The sequence below is a fragment of the Limulus polyphemus genome, unplaced genomic scaffold (genome assembly GCF_000517525.1).
Source record: "Limulus polyphemus unplaced genomic scaffold, Limulus_polyphemus-2.1.2 Scaffold1, whole genome shotgun sequence".
In the NCBI taxonomy this organism is placed as follows: domain Eukaryota; kingdom Metazoa; phylum Arthropoda; class Merostomata; order Xiphosura; family Limulidae; genus Limulus; species Limulus polyphemus.
In genome coordinates, this window is record NW_013665611.1 from 3860178 (window position 1) to 3879548 (window position 19371).

Consider the following 19371-nt stretch of genomic DNA (forward strand, 5'->3'; position numbering starts at 1 on the left):
CATTTTATCCCACAATGCATTCTATTCATTTAAAGTAAGAATGATATATTAACTTAGTTATATTCATTACTAAGTTAATTTTAATTTGATGTATGTAGGGAGCCTGCTTCAATTAGAAAAAAACATTCAAACTAATGGATAACTTTAAAAGCCTAAAATCAATTTTAAAATACCAAACACACTTGTTACGAAAAGAACACAAAGTGTAATTTTTTTATAATTTCTCACCTTGCTGTTGTTGAGCCTCTAGACCAAGCACTATTCACAAATTCTACATTTCTATTATAAACATATTCTTCTCTTACAGGCAGATCCTCTTGCCAAGCCTCTTCATCAAACTGAACAAGTCCTGCAGAAGGTATCCGTGACATCAATTGACTCTGTGAAAATAATAAATCCATATTGTTCAGGCATACACTAGTCAGATATAACTCATAATAATGATTTTAACGTTTATTTTGCCAAAAAATGTTGGTTTTGTTACTCTAAATATAGTAGTACAATGTGCCTGAAAAGAAACTTTGATAAGACATATTGATAATTACAAGTCAGAAGAGGTAACTATCAAAAGTTGGTAAAAGACAGTATTTGTGAATAAGTTAAATTGACTAAAACACCAAGTATTAAAGTGCACACAATAGTTTATTACAATGACACCAGGCTCACTGGACAACTCTACATATTTCAGAGGTATTCTAGCCAGCCATAATCAGACATTTCTCCTAAAGACAATGTGATGAGAGAATACAAGTTGAAGTTTTGGAAAAGACAGTCTAGGTCCCAGTTATAACAGTTTTATTTTTTAACAGAGTGACTGGCTTATAGATTAAGATGCCATCATTTTACAAGAACTTAGAGACAGCCTTTAAAGGCCAAATAGCTCCTGGTTGGCTGTATATAAAATAAGGTAAATGTGCAACTTGACAGTTTTTTGAACAGTAAATTGCATATCCGGCTCTGCCCTTTTGGTAATTGTAACAATCAAGAAACGGCAGAGCAGTTTATCACTTTTTGTTCAAAGTAGCCCATTTCACAATATAAATGTGGTCAAGATTTGTACTACTTGACCTCGGTACATTTAATGCATTAAATTCAATAATAATCTTGAAACTTACTTCTACAGAAAACTATGTTCTATATCAAGATATAAAAAATGTTTAATTATGAAATACTTCTCTAATTCAGGCTTAAGTGCTTATTCCAACCCTAGTATAAACCAAAAATTAAATTATGTGAATCAAAAAAAAAAGAGTCGGAAACTTAAAACAGCAATATCTTTATTCTTCGCATTGTAGCTGGATATTTTAGTATCATATATTTTGGTTATTATAGGAAACAAGCCAAAATGTACAAGTGGACTTGCAGAATTTCGTTGTCATGCAAGTTTTAGTCAAGCTCAACTATTTACAACAGCTACTGCAGTAACAATAAAGGGGTTATTCTATGATATATATATATTAAATATATAGGAAAGTTTAATACGAATTTGGTTTGATTTTGGACTACTAAGTTAGCATGCCAAGTATGGTTTGGATTGATCAACTCATTTAGAAGGTAATGCATCCACAGACAGAAAGTTTTCCTTAACATGTATGGCTTAATATGTATAGCCCATATGTGAAGAACACCTGTACTTTAAATTTTATATAATTCCATGGATTACTGTTTTGATACTGCTATAATTAACATTATAATTTTTCTACACTCATTATAATGCCAATGCATAAAACAGAAATTGGCCAGTGATAACATACCAGTAAAAAATGGAAACATTAAAATCAGGAGTATTTATTTTCATTGAAATAAAGTTTGGTAATAATAAGCAAATTGATATGCATAGAGATATTGTTTTATTGTAAAACACCACCCTTTGAGTCCTTTGGGTTAATGAGATGGACCCAGTATTAAGTTTTTATTCACTAATAAAAAACAAATAATGCTAAAACCATGCTAAATTTGTATCATGACACTGATCAATATCCGAGCAGAGTGCTGTTGCTAGTGATTTTAAGTTTTAGATAGGAAATAATGAATATAAGACTGAAGAGATTATATTTTCATTGTATACATCACTGGTTAGGTTACATTTGGAGTATTGTGTTCAGTCTTGGGCTCCTTATTTTAGGAAGGATACTGAATTGCTGGAAAAGATTCGGAGGAGAACTACTAAGATGATACCTGATATGGACAGGTTGGCATACTAGGACAGGTTATGGTATGTGATATTGTTTTCTTTTGAAAAAAAAAGAAGAGTTTAAAGAAATCTGATGAGTTGTTTAAGATAGTTAAAGCAATTGATAATGTTGATGCATCATCTTTTTCAAACTTACTTTTGAAAATGGTGAAAAGTTTTGTGAAAACCATATATTTAGGCATGAATAAATCTTAACCAGAATTGTCTTGATGATTAACTTTGAAAGTCCTGTCACACCATACATATTCTAAACTATGGACAACAAGGGGCCATTTGTCCCATTGAAGCTATCCTTGCACATCCACTCTTGCAATAAGTAAAAATATTAGACCTACACTTTAAATTTAATTTTCATAAAATTGCTGATAATCCTCTTAGCTTTAAACTTCTGTAAAGTGATGTTTTTCCACCACAGCAACTCATCCACTTAGTCAATCACCCTGTTAGCAAAATAAAACTTTCTTAACTGCAACCTATTCGATCTTTTTTTTCCAAAATCTTAAACTTGCAACCTCTCATCTAATGATCTATAGTATAATAAATATAACAGAAAAAAAAACCTAGTGAATATAACCTGAAAAATTAAAAATAAGGCTTAACTTATCCATGTACGACAACCCTTCCACTCCAACTGATCACTTTTGTCTCACCTCCTCCGAATCCTTTCCAATAAATCAATATTCTTTCCATAACTATAACAATATAAGTATACAAGGAGATAAAAACTGTACACAACTCTACTTCGGACTGACTTTCAGCCCTACTCGTACAGCTAGTACACGGTATTCCGAGTGAGGCCTAACTCACCTCTTTTGATTTGTTATTAACATATCTATAATTTTAATATAATTATATATACACCCTACAATCTATTAGCTTTACAGTTTACTGTGTTATAAGTATAACTGTTAATCTTCAAGTTGTAAGGCTTATTGTCCTTAAATTTCTAATTACCTTTTAATTACGTTTTAACTGGTAAAAACTGTCATCTATTGATTTAAACAGCGTCTTTCGTAACCTCAACACGTTAAATACAAGCACCTTTGGCTGCTGAGCACTTGCATTCACAAGTTTCAGCGAAAGCTAAAAACAACACAAACCGGACAGGTCGGTATCATATATTCCCTGTTTAAAAAATTCACCATCTTACTTACTTACGAACAATAAAATTCAAGGGAAAGTCACATCATAGTTTTTCATTAATTATCACTTTTCGATTAAATTTTTAAGTTTAAGCAATGATTCTGTTAAAAACAAACTGACTATCTGTTTATATGATACATCCTATTGCTATAAGCCAGTTTATTTTTTTATTTTTTTTAATCTAGTGAAGTTTATCTTTCTCTTATTTATTTTTTCCCCGAAAAGCTAGAAACATTACCATTTATTTATGGTAAAACTGTACTTCATAATTACATAACTTAACTACTTTAACAAATGTTTACCACAAATGTGTGTAGTGGATGTCTTTTATGCCTCTGTGCCTTCAACACCAAACCACAGATCTGTATACATGCATAACGCATGCTGTGCACTATTAGCTATGGCAAGAGCGAAGCCCACGGCCTTCTTTAACACACCCATATAAAGCCCATTTTGCTATATTGTTATATTATTACATGTCTATTATTCTGTAGTAATTTGATCAAGATGTATCATTGTTCGGCTTTTGGATGCAACAATATATCGAACAAGGAATATGGCAAGAAGCTTTCGCTTATAAGTTTTCATTTTAGGTTAATTACATATCAGTTAATTAAATGTATGTAATTCGCATATTTGTATCGTGTAACGTCATATAGTTTGCTTCATATAAAAATAATAAATGAAATTAAGTCATGACTGCCACATTTGGGAGCTGGTTAGTAACACCCTTTGCTCATATTGAGTCTCATGAGAAGGTGAGATAGCAGCATCTAGAAGTCATCAACAAACTGCAAGAAGAAGAGGGTCTACACCTTAGGAATAAGATCAGCTCAGTTCAAATGGCATGGAAGATCAAGAAAATGAAGGTTAATTTGTTGCTCTGACACTAAATTCGAGTGTTGCTGATGCTCTTTGCTTCTGCTGGCACGAATTACAGGTGGAAGAATTTGTTGACAGTGAATTTATCTGTAACTTTAGTGAACGTTTTTATAAGCTATTTGACATACTTAACTCAAGGAGCCCTCTGGTTCACAACTATAAGGCACCTATGAAGCCCGCCAATGAGAGCACTATGATACAGAATTGAATGTTGCAGTTATAACGCTCCCACGATAATTGTAAAATGCAATTAAACCCAACACAATGTTCATATATACGTGTATGTGTAAGGTCATTACAAATTCAATGTTTCTTATACAACTGTGGTATTCCAAGATTTGGAGTTAAAGAAATAAACACTCACCTGATGACCATAACAACAAGGGTTCAAGACCTAATAGTGACTTTCACCAGTGACAACACTCGGTGTGGAGAGAGGAAATGACAATCACTCTATTTAAAAAAAATACAATGAAAAGTATGACTGGCTGTAACATATGGTAGAACAATTAAGATAAGAAATCTTAGCTATTTAAAACCCAATGGAAACTAAAAAAAAACTCTTTACTGAGATCTGAAACTGTGTATGGTGTTCACAAGTACTCTGATTTATTACATGTAAGAGTAGCATCACATTAATGGATATAGGACATAAGCGTTTTACACAGTTAAAACTGAATTTCTGACCTTATTAAGCTGAAGGAAAAGATATTAAACACCATGTAAAACAAAGTGAAAAAGCATTCTTTACTCATCTTTGTAACAGACAACTACGTCATACATCCAGAATAACTGACAAAACCAGTCAGTATAATGTAGATCACCCAAGCTGAAAAATGCTGGTGATAAGTCGTCATGGAGGATGAAGCCAATAATGACCTGTGTGAGACCTCCTGAAGTACTTTGTACAGTGAGCCACATATATTGGCATCTGGGGGGGGCCCTTAATGGTTCCAAAAGATAAGCTATAAAGGGCAGATAATTTTCGCCAATCGAACCCTATCCACAGCCATGAAGCATAGTCACCACGACATTAAGCATTGTAGTACAGGGTGTTGTTATGTACTTGCTAAGACATAGCCTTTTTTTTTAAAGGATGGTGTATGTCTCAAAGCTTCCTGTTTGGATGCAGAGAGTTGTTCAACTAACACTTTAACTTCCCCTGTTTTGAGAGCACATAAGTTCTTGGTTCGATAACTAGCAGTTAACAGACTTTTTTGCACGGAAGTTTGTATGTGATGTCCAAAAATAAAAATTCATCTTTCCTGCTGTTGAATCATATAAGGGTCAGGAGCAGCCACGTCTTAGAGCTCAACTCTCACTGGAAACAGATCTTGGATGCAAGATGTGTTGAAAGACAAACAGGGCTTTATAATTGCATCTAGTTTTGTATATAAAGCCAGGACCGTCCCTGTAAAAAACTTTTAATTTTTTTGTAGCTTTTGGGTCTTTTATAACGTAGATAACTTTAGACTTTTTTCTTTTGTTTAGTGAAATGAGTAAGTGCGATGTTTAGTTTCTCTTCTTGTTTAACCTTGGATTTAGTCCTACTTGTACAATTTGAGAGTTCGTTAGTTGAGGTTAGAGAGAGCTAACGGTAACTTTAACTGTAGATGAACTCTGTTTAGTTCACTGTAGGGTGTATTATTTGCTGGAAAGTAAGCATAGCTTTATTTTACCTTTTATTTTTCTTAATGTTAACGTAGGGTTTAATGTTTTAGTTTAAATCACGGGGCAGGGGCGGGGACACCTAATTGATAAGAGCTTTTGAATAAAGTTTGCATATTAACATTATCTGCTAAACATGCTCCATTAGACATTTGCCCTTGTTTTTGTTATTGTTATTGTGTCTGTGCCTTTGTGGTTTTCTCAAGTGAAACTAATGAGTATTAGATAGGTCCATTTTATAAATGGAGAATAAGTAAGGAAAACTGTGAAGTACATCTGAGATTAACTAAATGGCTAAGTTCAAGCAAAAAATAAAATATAAACAGATTGGGCACGTCTTGTAAAGTAAAACAATTTTCATTATTGCTGCAGAGCAAAGAATACAGTGTGCATACTTGTGTAAATGCTGGGCACTAACCTTCTACAAGATCAGTGAATCAGTCAGCAGCTTTCATCTCTAGAGATATTTTCCTGTCAAATAACTCATGCTAGGAACCTGGCGTAACTGATGTGAATCCAATTATTTATACTAAAATGAAATACTGCATTTACCCATTAGTTGTTCTCATATAACAAAGTAAAATCTGCAACCTTTAGATATCTTCTACTTTGCCAGTGATGGACATTGCTGTCATTGACCTTTTCTAAACAATAAACAAAATTGAAGCAATATATCCGTGAATGAAGTAGGTATTATCTATTACAGAATAACAAAGAAACAAAGTTACCAAGAATGAAAACTATTTAACGATTTTCTGAACTACATGTTTATGCAAAAACTTTACAGAATTAGACAACATGAAAAAATTCTAAATTCCTATATATTACTAAAAGAAGATAGAAAATATATACTATGCCTGCATAATACACATTACCCCTCTTCTGTTTCAGGCTTGTCCTCAAGCCGAGAATTAAATTTAACTTTAAAAGCAATTAACTTTAAACTCGCGACATAACCAAGTATTTTAACATTCCTTCATTCCTACGAACAATTGCAGATCACACATTTGAATTTAACAAAGTGTTACGTCTCCGTTCGATCCCTGGGACCAAGCCCATGCAGAAAGAATTATGTGATTATCAGAAATTGTGAGGTTAGAAAATCCACAAAAATACTGCTTTGAGTGGTGTACTTACATCATTTAAAGAACATTGTAAGGAAAGATATTGCATGGAAGCACTATGCAGCACTTACAAAGTCTTTGAAGTAATACACTTTATGGAATCACTGCCTTGTGCAAAATTTACATCATCCATAGAAGTGTTCTAGTGCAATACTTACATCAATCAAAGTACATTTGAATGTAAACTACACAGTCATTATAAAGGTATCTTCCTTGTCTCGACTCTTCTGTATGTCTGCTACAGTCTTATGTGACTGATTTGGAGAATTTAACATTACTTTTATTAACCTATAGTGGTTTTGTTGTTTTCATGCAAGTATTACATCAAAATACATAACATGTGCAAATGCAACAAGATGAACACCCACTCAGAGCCATAAAAATGTAACAAAATCTCAATTTTTACCAGTTACTTTGAAGATGTCTAAATGAGAAAAATTCAACTATACATATACATTAATACCGATAGCCACAGGCAAAACTTTAAAAGAATTATAAAGTCTAGAATATCTAGTACACAACTATGAAAAAAATTAATAAATAACATGTCAAAAATGAATTGTGTTATCCAGATGATTTGATATGAACAAGGTAGATTGAAAAATCCCAAGAACAAGCTTTGAAACACGGAAAATCTACTTATACAATAATGTTACAAATAATACTGAAAATATTAACATCTTGTGATTTGCAACACTCATATTTGAGCATCTCATTTTAAAGCCTGTTGTGGTAAATATTTTGTATGGTATTTTGAACTGTCCCTGAGACCAATCTAACTCAGTAGCATGGAAAATACAAAAAAAAAGATATGATTTCTTTTCTGCCAGTTTGCAATTTTGGTACTGAGGAAAAAATGAAAAACATACATTTATTCTGACAATAAACACTTGCAACGAGAAGCTAGAATGAGATGAGTTATCCTGACTAAACATAATTAACTTTATCCTCACCTTTTGATACCTTTATATTCGTACTTTTTGGCTTCTCTCTCAATCTGTTGGGCTAGTTCTCGGGTTGGGGCTAATATTAAACAAGTTGGTCCTGGTCTTTGTTCTCTTGGACTGAAAAAGTATTCATAATTTAATAATAATAAGAATAAAAAAAAAGAAGAGGAAAAACATTGTTTGATTTAAAACTTTCAATTTGGCTTTTTTTTTATTTATACATAGTTGAATCTATACTTCCTTCCTCCCAAAATATTAATTCCCTATTTTCAAAGAGGAAGCTCATGAAGTTTTATTCATTCAGTCTTTGGTTAGCTACATGCTGATTACTTTTAATGAAAATAATTTGATTTAGGTGTACAGGTTCAAATATTACCAATAAATTGAAAAGAACTTAAGTTCATGTCATTAGTATTAGTGTATTATTTATGTTTGTCATGCCTGTTAATAAAAAAAATATCAGTAAAGTATTTACATTTCTGTTCCTTTTGAAATAATTAAACACACTCATTTTCACATGAATGTGAAAGCTATTCAGTAAAAATCAGCTTAATAACTTGCATTTGCAATTTTTTAGATATCAAAGAAAATATCCATGTATTATTCTAAACACTGGTTCTGCCTTTTGTAATAAATTCACTTTTTTTATTATCTGTATCACTGTTTTAGAGTTGAAATTACTGAGTTTAAAAGCCCAACAAGATGTCTAAAGTAACAATTACTGTGTTATGCTTAAGCTGTTCACAAAAGTTTTTATGATTATTTTACAATAAAACACTACATATACTAACCTCTAGAGCTAATAATTGCTAATAAGACATTCTGTCTAAATCAATATTGAACAAAAAAAAATTCCCAAACCTAATTAAGCTAATATTCAGTAATAAACATGCAAGGAATGTTGAAAGTGATGAATGACATGCATCAATAAGGGAAGAGTCTACTATGAATTTAGTAGTAAAGAAACAATTAGTGGCCTAGTCAATTGCGACAAGTAAAGACCCACTAGTTAACTACAAAATTGCAAGTCAACTAGTTGTAAAAAAATATACTCTGGCTCATTAGCGAAGATCTTTTTTTGATATTACAAGTTTTTTGTCTTTGCATGTGACAAATAATAATATTAGTTTATTTACTGGTTTTTCATATTAAAACAGCAGCATAATTCTCTGTCCCGATGACTATAGGCAAGATAAATTTCCGTTTAGACTACAGCTAAAACATGTACTAACATGGTTAAGTTAACAGTTAACATGTGATGACATGGTGCCAGTGTTAATAATGTATACAGAGTAATTATCACATATTTAATCACAAATTTATCATATTACTTGAAAATTTACTTCTCTTAGTTAGTAAAATAAATGAAAGCAACCCAAATAAGTCTGCCAGTGTGTGTCTACCATATGGTGTCTTCCAATCATATTCTATCCTTAATTTTAATACTAACCATTACCTATCCAATTAGAATACATCAGAATACACATCTGATGTTCCAAACAGATGTATACATTAATGCTCTATCTACCAGGTATACCAATTTTATGTCAAATATTCGGTTGATTTTTAAAGGGCAACTAATCAAATAGCAGTCATTGACCATTTCAGCACTTAAAATGAAGTAAAGGAAGCATGCTAAAGATGTAAGGTAATTGTTAACAATTGTACATAAGATTCACACATTAGCAAAAATTACATAAACTGTGTTGTGTATTGTTGGGAAGAAAGACAAGGTCTTTCACTCAATACTAGGACCCATCAGGTTCGCTGGCTTACAATATACAAATCATCAGTCATAATACTATTTAAATCACATAAACTAACAACATACAGATCACACTTTGCCAGTGAAGGCATTATATACTATAAGGATTAATGAATGAATCACTTAAAAAGTACAGTTCTTGTCCCATAAGAAACAGTAACTTACTTCATCTGAAAATGTCTAACAAAATATAAATTCATGCAAACATTCAACTACTTCATAAACATTTCTGATTGACAATACTTGTCAACTGAAAATCTCACCTTCCTTGAGAGTTAGCCTTACCATCTACTTTCACATTTCATTAAGAAAAATGTAATGTTTATTATGTTTATAAAAATAATCCAAAATTTTTGTTGGAATTTTTTTTCAAAGGCACAGAAAAGTTTATAAGAGAATCAATACATTCTACTGAAGAATTTTGCCTATAAATACTCATTTATACAGTCATGCCACTCTACTTTCTTCAAGTCTCAGGGTGAAAAAGTTCTAACTGTCACTTCAGTATTGCATAATTTCTTGTTAAGAAGGGATCTTCATCAAATACTTAAGGATGTCTGGATAATACTTGTTTGCACATGTTTCCTTCCCCTCACCTTTATTTCCAGCAGAGCAATTGATGACATCATACTGAACCTGCATTCTTGTGATTGGTCAGAATTGGGATTTTTATTTACATAAGATATATTTTGCATCATGTAATGGAAGCTACCAAGAATATAATCAACTAAAATGCTTGGTGACAATACAAAAAAATCCAGACATACATGCATATAATGCTGAGTTAACTATCTGAGTTAACAACCAACGGAATAAGATGACCAAGAGTAACATTAAAACAAATGAAAGGCTTTGCCAAATATATCTTTAATTGTATTAAAGTTGTCTTCCTCTCACCACTTGCTTTCCTCCCCTGTCTCACAAATGCCACCAAAACATTGGAAGCAAATTAAAAAAGGGGCAGATATTAGTTTTGTAAGACGAGTGTGTTAGGTCAGTCATAAGTAAATTGTATCTACACATTATTACCTTTACGAAAACAAACTATACTGTTTTCATAGATAAGATTCTTAGTAGCCTCACTTACTCAAGAGTCTATGAAGGTGAAAAATAGTTACTTTTATTTATCTTTATGTACATGCCTGGAGATTAGACATAACTGGCCCACTGCAAAACTAGTCTTGGCACCCTTTGTCCTACCACAAAGAGTGCACTACAATTTGTCTGATATTTTTTCTAGAAAATAGCAAATGTTATGTCAAAATGAAAACTTAATGGGATGAATACTCAATGCACATCTATATATATATATATATATCTTAGGATAACTATAACCACTGAAGATGTGACACTGTGTGTACATATATAATAAATTTATTTACTCTTAAAGTGTACCAGTGTACAGAAAACAAAGTGAAAAGTGCTTTAGATATAGCACTGATTGTACAGCAGTTTCATTAATTACCATATCTGTCTTGGTTTACACAAAATAAGACGAAGAGGTTTACATGAGTTGGATGTTCACAGAAAATACTTTGAACAAAGAAAAAATACAAGTATAGAGCAGCAGTTACTGTATAATGTCTGTCTGATTTTTAGAAGGGAACGTACTTAATAACATGAACCACACTAACAATGCTAAGAAAAACGAGGTGATGTTTATATAACAAGATCATACGAACACACTAATAGTTACATTATGTCTACTATTTACTGTACACAAACAAACATTTTCATGCTTACATAATTTAGATGTCTGCAAGATTTACTTAGTCATATTTCTTTTTCCTTTAAATACATTAAAGAAAATGATATGTACATTTTGCAACATACAGATTAACAAAAAAAAATATCATAATTTGAAAAATCATGACAATCACTGTTAGTTTAAATAAAAAAATAATAACTAAATTAAAACTAGTCAATTTTGCTTTTTCATAATTTGCTACAATCCTTTTAGAATCTTAAAATAGAGGGAAAAGGAGTCACTCTTTAAGTAAGATGTAATGCAACCAACTTAAAATCAAACCAAATTTTTAGAACATTTTAAAATTTTAGGTGAACAGTGTAAACCAGGCTAAATTTTAAGCTGGTTTTTAGGTTAAGTATTACTAGATGCTCGTGAATCCTCAGCTACAATTCATCCCTATTAAACATAATCATGTTACAAGATTAAGCTGAATTTTATATTCACATACATCGCATGAGATGAGCTTGAGCCATGAATCCTCAGCTGCAAGTCATCCCTATCAGCCACATTCATGTAACAAGATTCAATCTAATCTTACATTCACATACAGCACAACCAGACAAGTTTGAGCCATGAACCCTTAGCTGCAAGTCATTCCTATTAACCACATTCATGTTACATGATTAATCCTAATCATACATTCACATATAATACAACCAGTTTAAGTCATGAAAGTAAACATTGTTTTACATAATACAGAGGATAAGTAACAGCATGATTAGTGTTGTCAGAAAGCAATGTTACCTCCTTACAATAGTAACATTTCTGCCAGTTGCATGTACTGGAAGAGTATTTTTATGATTCTTCTCATGTGCATATGTATAGAACAAGTTAGGCTGAAAAAATCTGAAAGTTACTAGCATATACAGACAAGTTCACAGTTGGAACAAGTCTGGAGAAATGGGTGAAGGAGTGTAGAAAATGGGTTATTTTAAAAGAAAATCTACAACATCTTAGCTTAATATTTAAACAACTCATGCAGAATTAATGTAATGTTAACATTACTGACTCTATATTGTACATCTCCAATATTTGTGCACTAATAACAGTACAAATATGTTAAACTTCCACAACAGGACATTTAATTATTTTTTGGACAGTCTTCTTTCAAGAAAAATGTCACAGTGTTTACATGCCATGTTTTTATTTTCCCACTGTTATTTTTGAACTCAAGTGTTACTACTTTGTCAAACAACAACCAACAGAATTTCTCCTGGAAACACTTCCAATCTCTCACACTGTGTGCATTTTCATTCTCAACTTACAGCAGAGGAGTTGCTAGGCACTGGCAAAGGAGTCTACTTAACAGTGCCCCAAATCCATTTTGTGTTCTTGAAGAATCAGAATAGAAAACCATGATCAATATCATGCTGAAATAACAAAAATTCCGAGTTCTGGGCCCGAGCCCCGATTCTTTTAAGCACCTAGCAACACCTCTGACTTTCAGTAGTATTTTCATCTCAAAGCGAACAAGATTAACAAAACGTGTTAGTTCTAAAATGGCACCGACCTGTTAAGCAGAGCTGAACTTGATTTATAAGGACTATTTGTCATTGGTCAAGCAGATTTTCAGACTCCACTGTTTACTTCTAGGAGTAGTAACAAAGGGTTTTCTGTAGCATATGTAAAAATTTTGTTTGCAATTTTTTTTTTTTTTCATTGAGTTTGCATCAATCTTGTAGCTGCCCAGTAGCATGTCTAAAAAAAAGTGGGAATAACCAATCAGCGTGAAATTTTAATCCCCGATATAATTGGAAATTGTTAAAAATTTTCTTTCAGTAAATAACATTATGCAATAGCTATTGTCAAAATAAATCTTAGGTAAACTTAATGTTCATGATGAAGTTAAATGACAATATATTTTAATTATGAGTGTGACCATTAATGTTGCAACACTGATTTGACATACATAAAATTATGAACTAAATGTGCTGAAATCAATTTTACTGAAAAATGTAAGATATATATGCAAACTCAACTTTGTGAGGATGCTTAGGAGTTTAAAAGAAGGTCTGAGTTTATGAATGTGTTGGTAATTTTGAGTAAATGTGAGGTAATATTATTGAGTCACTAAATATTAAAAAGAGGATTAGGTCTGCTTGTTTATAGTTCAATAGCTATACAAGATTCACCTTGTACACATGACTGACAGGTAAAAGATTATCCATGTAAAAGTAAAAAGAAAATCCACATTCATTCCATAAGTGTTTGGAATTATAAGACTACTTTACAAATGATATTTTGCCATTTGAATTATTTTTCCCATATTCTATAGATCATAAATTTTAATTATTTAAAAGTCTTCATAATTTCCTAATTCTGAAAAAAAGAAAAAGTGTGAACCTTCTATATAAAATTGTTTTACATTAGGAGTACTCAGTCAACATATTGAGCCTAGAATAGGTATGATATATTTTTGCTTTAAATTGTAAAACATTGGAGTTAATATATATAAATGTATAAAAGATCACTTTTAAGATATAATCCTGTAAAATCTGTTTTCTAAATTAAGTTGCCCAGAAATAATGACACAATGATGATGAAGATGCTGATTTATTTGCAAGGTAATTTTTCTTTAAACTGTATATGCACATAAAGTGTTTAACCCTCTGTATATGTGTAGATAAAAGTATGCATGTCATGACCTTTTTTTTTTTTTACAGAATTATTCAAAATTTAATTAAACTACTTAAATATCAGTGCATATAAATAAACTTGGCATCAAAACACGGCTAACAAACCAAATCTTAATATAAATTTTATTTTTTTTATTTCAAAAGGATTTATTCAAATAAATTTTCATCCTGTACTTCTTTATATGCAAAAAGTAAGAGCAAAAATTTCTTGTTTTTTTATGTATATTTTTATTTATTGCTATAAAAATAACTAAAATATAAAAATTAGAAACCTATTAAGTTAAATAAGAAAATATATATATGAAAAAATATTTAAAACAAAAATTTCTTGGTGAAATATGCAAGTGAACTGCATGTGCATTACGTAATTCAAACTGTGTTTTACCGTAAATTGAGCTATTTGCAACCAGGTGTTTCCAGCTTTGTTATGCATGTTTATTAGATAGATACAGTTCAAAGGGCAATATAACAATAAAATTAAATGAAAATGTATGTAAATTGTTACAAACCTGAGGCTATTTAGGATAAATAATTGTAATTTTTTGTTACAATCTGAAATCATTCTAGAAAAAAAGGCTGATAAACTGGACTGAGCACATATAATTTAAGTGTAGAGAAAATAGAAGATAAAATAGTTTTACTCAAAAACAAAATTTGAGTAGGCAGCTGGTACATAATTGCATAGAGTTGTTTAAACATTTGTTTAACAGCAAGTAAAAGCTTGGAATGGTCTATTCTTTCATTTGGGGTACAGACTGGTCTGAAGTTTCATTGGTAGTGTCCAGGGTCACTGAGGAGGAGAGGAATTCTCTAAAACTAGTCTGGCCCACAGACATACCCACAATGAAAGAATAGACCATTCCAAGCTTTAACTTGTTGTTATTCCAAGCTTTTACTTGTTGTTAAACAAATGTTTAAACAACTCTATGCAATTATGTACCAGCTGCCTAGTGTCGACTAACAATACCAAGAATTAAATTGTGGTGGGATGCTACAAGTTCTTCAAATACCTATAGAATGATAAGTTTATTCTTTGTGAGTGTAAAACACTTAAATACACCATTTCGAAAACATAAAATTATTTAATAAAACATCGTATGATAGCTATCTGTGCTGCATGCACTATGGGAAATAGAACCCCACATTTTACTATTGTTAGCCCTCAAACTTAATGTTGAACCATCTGGGGATCAATAATTATGATTTGGGTTGTTTTGAATTTCGTACAAAACTACACGAGGGTTATCTGCACTAGCCGTCCTTAATTTAGCAGTAAAAGATAGGTAAGGCAGCTAGTCTGTATCACACACCAACACCTCTTGGGCTACTCTTTTACCAATGAACAATAGGATTGACCATCACATTATAACACCCCCACAAGTGAAAGGGGAAGCATGTTTGGTGGGACAGAGATTCAAATCTACCAACCAAAAATTGCAAGTTGAGCACCTTAACCACCTGGCCAGGTCAATAGTTATGAGTTAAAGTTTTGTTAGATTTTGACTAATGAAATGATAAGCTGTACAGAAAAATTAGTTTTATATGAGAAAATTATGTACAACAGTTATTATATTCCAAAAGAAGTTGAAAAGGCAAGGTTTTGTTCACAAATCATTTTAGAATGAGTAAAAATTATATAAAAAATATTGATAAAAAAATAGCTGTCTTCCTATACACAAGTTCACATATTGATACTACAAACTCAGTAATGAAGCAACAAAAAAAATTTAAGTCTTGCATTAGTTACTTTTCTCCTAAAAGCGATAAATGTTCAAAATCAAATAGTCAAATTTGTTTTCCTTATTTCTAACAGAAAAAAATATGTAGCTTTTTTTGCATTGAATTATTATATGATAGTGCACCAAAAGTTACATAAACTATATATAAAATTAATAAAAGAAAATAGATATAATGTATTCTACCAATTAATGTAAAAACAATAATAAAACTTACATGACTTGATTGTCTATATGAATAAAAGCAGGAAGAAGAAATGCTATAGTTTTTCCTGTGCCTGTCTAAAAAACAACATATACTCAATAAACTCAACACTAAACCTCTATCTGTCAACATTAAAAACACAACCACAAAGAAATATTCACTGAATTTATTTGTCTGGCAGATAAATCTACACACTTAAATCTTGAATTCACAAAATAGAACAAAGTAAATAATAAACCAAGTTGTGGCAGATCACAGTGCTCAGTAGTTTCAGAGAAATGATATAGTTAGTATATACCGTACGTATATACAGTACTAGTAACAACTGCTATGTAAGACATGAATAAGCACTCGCTAATGTGTCCATCCCTGTGATGTAGTAGGCAGTGGAAGTTAATGTATACAACCAGCCAAAACAAATACTGAGCTGGGGAAACAAACTTATACAGCCAGTTAACACACAGAGTTCTTGAAGCTGATGCATACAGCCACATAACATTGTTTTTTAAGCTGATGCATACAGTCAGGTACCATATCAACTGATACACAGTTTTCAAATTCAATTAGGTTTAGATTTTGTTAATGCACCATTAAAATCTTAAATAGTTTTCTATTTAGTAAATGCACTTTACAAACATTTAAAACCTTACTAAGTAATGAGAAATTATGGCTAAAAAATTATAAAATGTTTGGTATAACTTGATCAGTATACTTTAAATCTAGGACATGCAGTCACAAGAAATGTCATTTTAACAAGCATACTTACTTGAGCAATTCCAATCATGTCATAACCTTGAAGTAGGATTGGCCAAGACTGACACTGAAAAATAAAATCATCTAAGAAAATACAACCTTTGTATGAAAATTTCATACAAAGAACTGATCTATATGTATTTCTTTATATGCACTATACTTTTTACTTCCTAAACTTCATATCAATTTTATATAGAAACTTTATATCTATTTCTGCTTGCTACAAATAAAGATATAACTTTGAAAAGGTTTTACTATTTCTATTTTGAGATTACCTGCACAGGTGAAGGATGCTCAAATCCCTGCTTGTTTATTTCATCTAAGATTTCAGCTAGAAAATAGACAGCAAGCAAAACAATTATGACTGGTACAATTATATAAGCATAAAAGAAACTAAACTACAAGTAACAAGTTTTGAAAACTTAATAGTTAATCTTCATATCATAATACATCATCAATAAAAGTAAATATCTCCAAAGTTCCCCAATAAATTTTTCTGGTAAAACTAAAGAAGCATTATAACAGCTGACTAAGGAAATAAAATCATTAAATTGAATTATTTTAGTAAATTATCTTGAAATTAGTTCTAATGTAGTTTCATCCTACTATTAACATAACTCACTTAAGTCATGTTTAATTATTTCCGTGCAAGGTATTTTGATCATTGCTTTAATGATTTCTTTTTCAAGAAGGTATCACATTTAAAATAAATTTAAAATGCTATGTACATCTAGATAAGATACTCAAAATATTTTTAATGTTAACATATTCAAGAACAGATACACTTTAAGTTAATTAAGAAGTATATCTACTTACTCTCAATCTAATAAAGGTATTCTAACATATAAAAAAGTGCTAAAATACATTAAAATTTTGAAACATTTTAAATCACATCACAGTTATAAAAACTTACGAAAATGTTCAAATCCCTGTTCAAATTTCCAAACAGGATTGGGAATAGGCCTGTTGTCATTTTCATCAAGTTTTGAAACCACAATGTTGTTGTTTTCATATCTGAAACAAATAATAGATTTTTTACACGGCCACCAAATATGAAAGTTATCATTTTCCTAATCTGAAAATGTATTTCCAAACATACTTACCTCTGCTGACACTTATAGCTATTTCTTTATCTACATTTTTGCCATCTAAACATTGTGTTCGCTTGCTCCAGTCTTTTATACCCCACTTGACTGCCCTTGGCAAATTCTAATTTGCAAAACTTTACACCGGCCTGCTATGCAGGTACTGTATACAAGCACTGTATGAAGACAATATAATAACTTTTTCAAGACTTATCCATCCCAGTCAGAAACACTGGCTCTTAGTGGGAAGGAAGGGAGGGAGAGTGTCAGAGGAGATAAGTATGTTTGGAAATACATTTTCAGATTAGAAAAATGATAACTTCCGAAACATACATACCTCCCAGAACAGGTATGCTTGTCACCCAGAACTTAAGAAAAGTGAAAAGGGTGGAATATTACCCAAGTAAGTATGATGGGCCAGCCCCAACCATGCAGCTGAGGATCCACGACTCGAGGCTGGATTTAAGGGATCATGGTACCCACATCCCATGTTGGTGGCCAGGGCAGTTGGACCACAAATATAGACAAATCTTTGAGTTTTTCTAAAAAAAAAGTTTGATAATTATCTGGAGGTTATAAAGATTTTGCATGTGAAATTTGAAAATTTTTTAATGCATAAAAGTATTTTTAATCTTAAAATCAAAATTACTTTGCATGTTGGATAGTCCGCATTCAAGAAAAAAAAGACATGAGAAAACATTACTTAAGAAATCTTAAACTTAATATAAATAAAGATGATATTTTATGTACAAATGCCTTGTAATATTTACTGATAATATGCAAAATTTTGTGAAGATACACTTACTAATTTAAAAGTTATGGCATGAAAACTATAACAAGTACAAAGTGGTTAGGAGGTCGGAATTTTGTCTCTTTATTTTCACTACTGTATCTCTGTACGAGTTGGGTCGATTTGACTGACCTCGTAACCACCATAAAAAAGTAAGAAATAAATATAAATTGTGCTTTTTTTGTTTTAGAATTACTACAAATTATAACATGAAAACACAAGTGTTTAGTCTAAATAGCTTAAATCTCAAAACATTATACATCTATATTTATTTATTTATTTTTATTATATTGACCTTTCATCTGTGCCTGGCTAATATTACAGGAGTTACAAGGATGCGGTACAAGTGCACATGTTACCATATCCAAGGATATAAAACTGGCCTTTACAAAGTGAATCTGTCTTGGCTGTGTTTTAGTGGACTAGTATTTTGTATAATATAGTCACATTTAGTTATAATACATTATATATGTATATATATTATTACTATTTACAAATAAGTTCTTAAACTTATTTTTCTTAAAACTTAGAATATTAAATAAAGAAGTATAGTAAACAATTATCTCTTCTAGTTACAAACTTTGTACTCGTTTGCTGCTTGCCATAGGTTGCTAAGCCTTATCAAATTTTGCACATGGAGGATGTGAAAGGAAATAATTTTTTTAGGTTTTATATATATGCATTTTGAAATAA

At 31.1% G+C, this 19371-nt stretch overlaps 2 protein-coding genes across 2 annotated transcripts in view; both read right to left on the reverse strand.

Annotated features, from left to right (window-relative positions):
- Nucleotides 1-3300, reverse strand: part of LOC106461511 (probable ATP-dependent RNA helicase DDX43) — a 43875-nt gene extending 40575 nt beyond the window's left edge. Inside the window, exons 1-2 of the mRNA XM_013921373.2 lie at nucleotides 3149-3300; nucleotides 229-380 (exon numbers count right to left, since the gene is read on the reverse strand). Coding sequence (XP_013776827.1) covers nucleotides 229-371 — 143 coding nt within the window. The 5' untranslated portion in view covers nucleotides 372-380; nucleotides 3149-3300. The remainder of the gene's footprint in view (nucleotides 1-228; nucleotides 381-3148) is intronic.
- A 9729-nt stretch (nucleotides 3301-13029) lies between these two features.
- LOC106461606 (probable ATP-dependent RNA helicase DDX43) overlaps nucleotides 13030-19371 on the reverse strand; it is a 12026-nt gene continuing 5684 nt past the window's right edge. The window contains exons 2-6 of the mRNA XM_013921479.2: nucleotides 17717-17817; nucleotides 17079-17134; nucleotides 16817-16870; nucleotides 16063-16127; nucleotides 13030-13171 (exon numbers count right to left, since the gene is read on the reverse strand). Of these exons, the coding sequence (XP_013776933.1) occupies nucleotides 13144-13171; nucleotides 16063-16127; nucleotides 16817-16870; nucleotides 17079-17134; nucleotides 17717-17817 (304 nt within the window). The 3' untranslated portion in view covers nucleotides 13030-13143. The remainder of the gene's footprint in view (nucleotides 13172-16062; nucleotides 16128-16816; nucleotides 16871-17078; nucleotides 17135-17716; nucleotides 17818-19371) is intronic.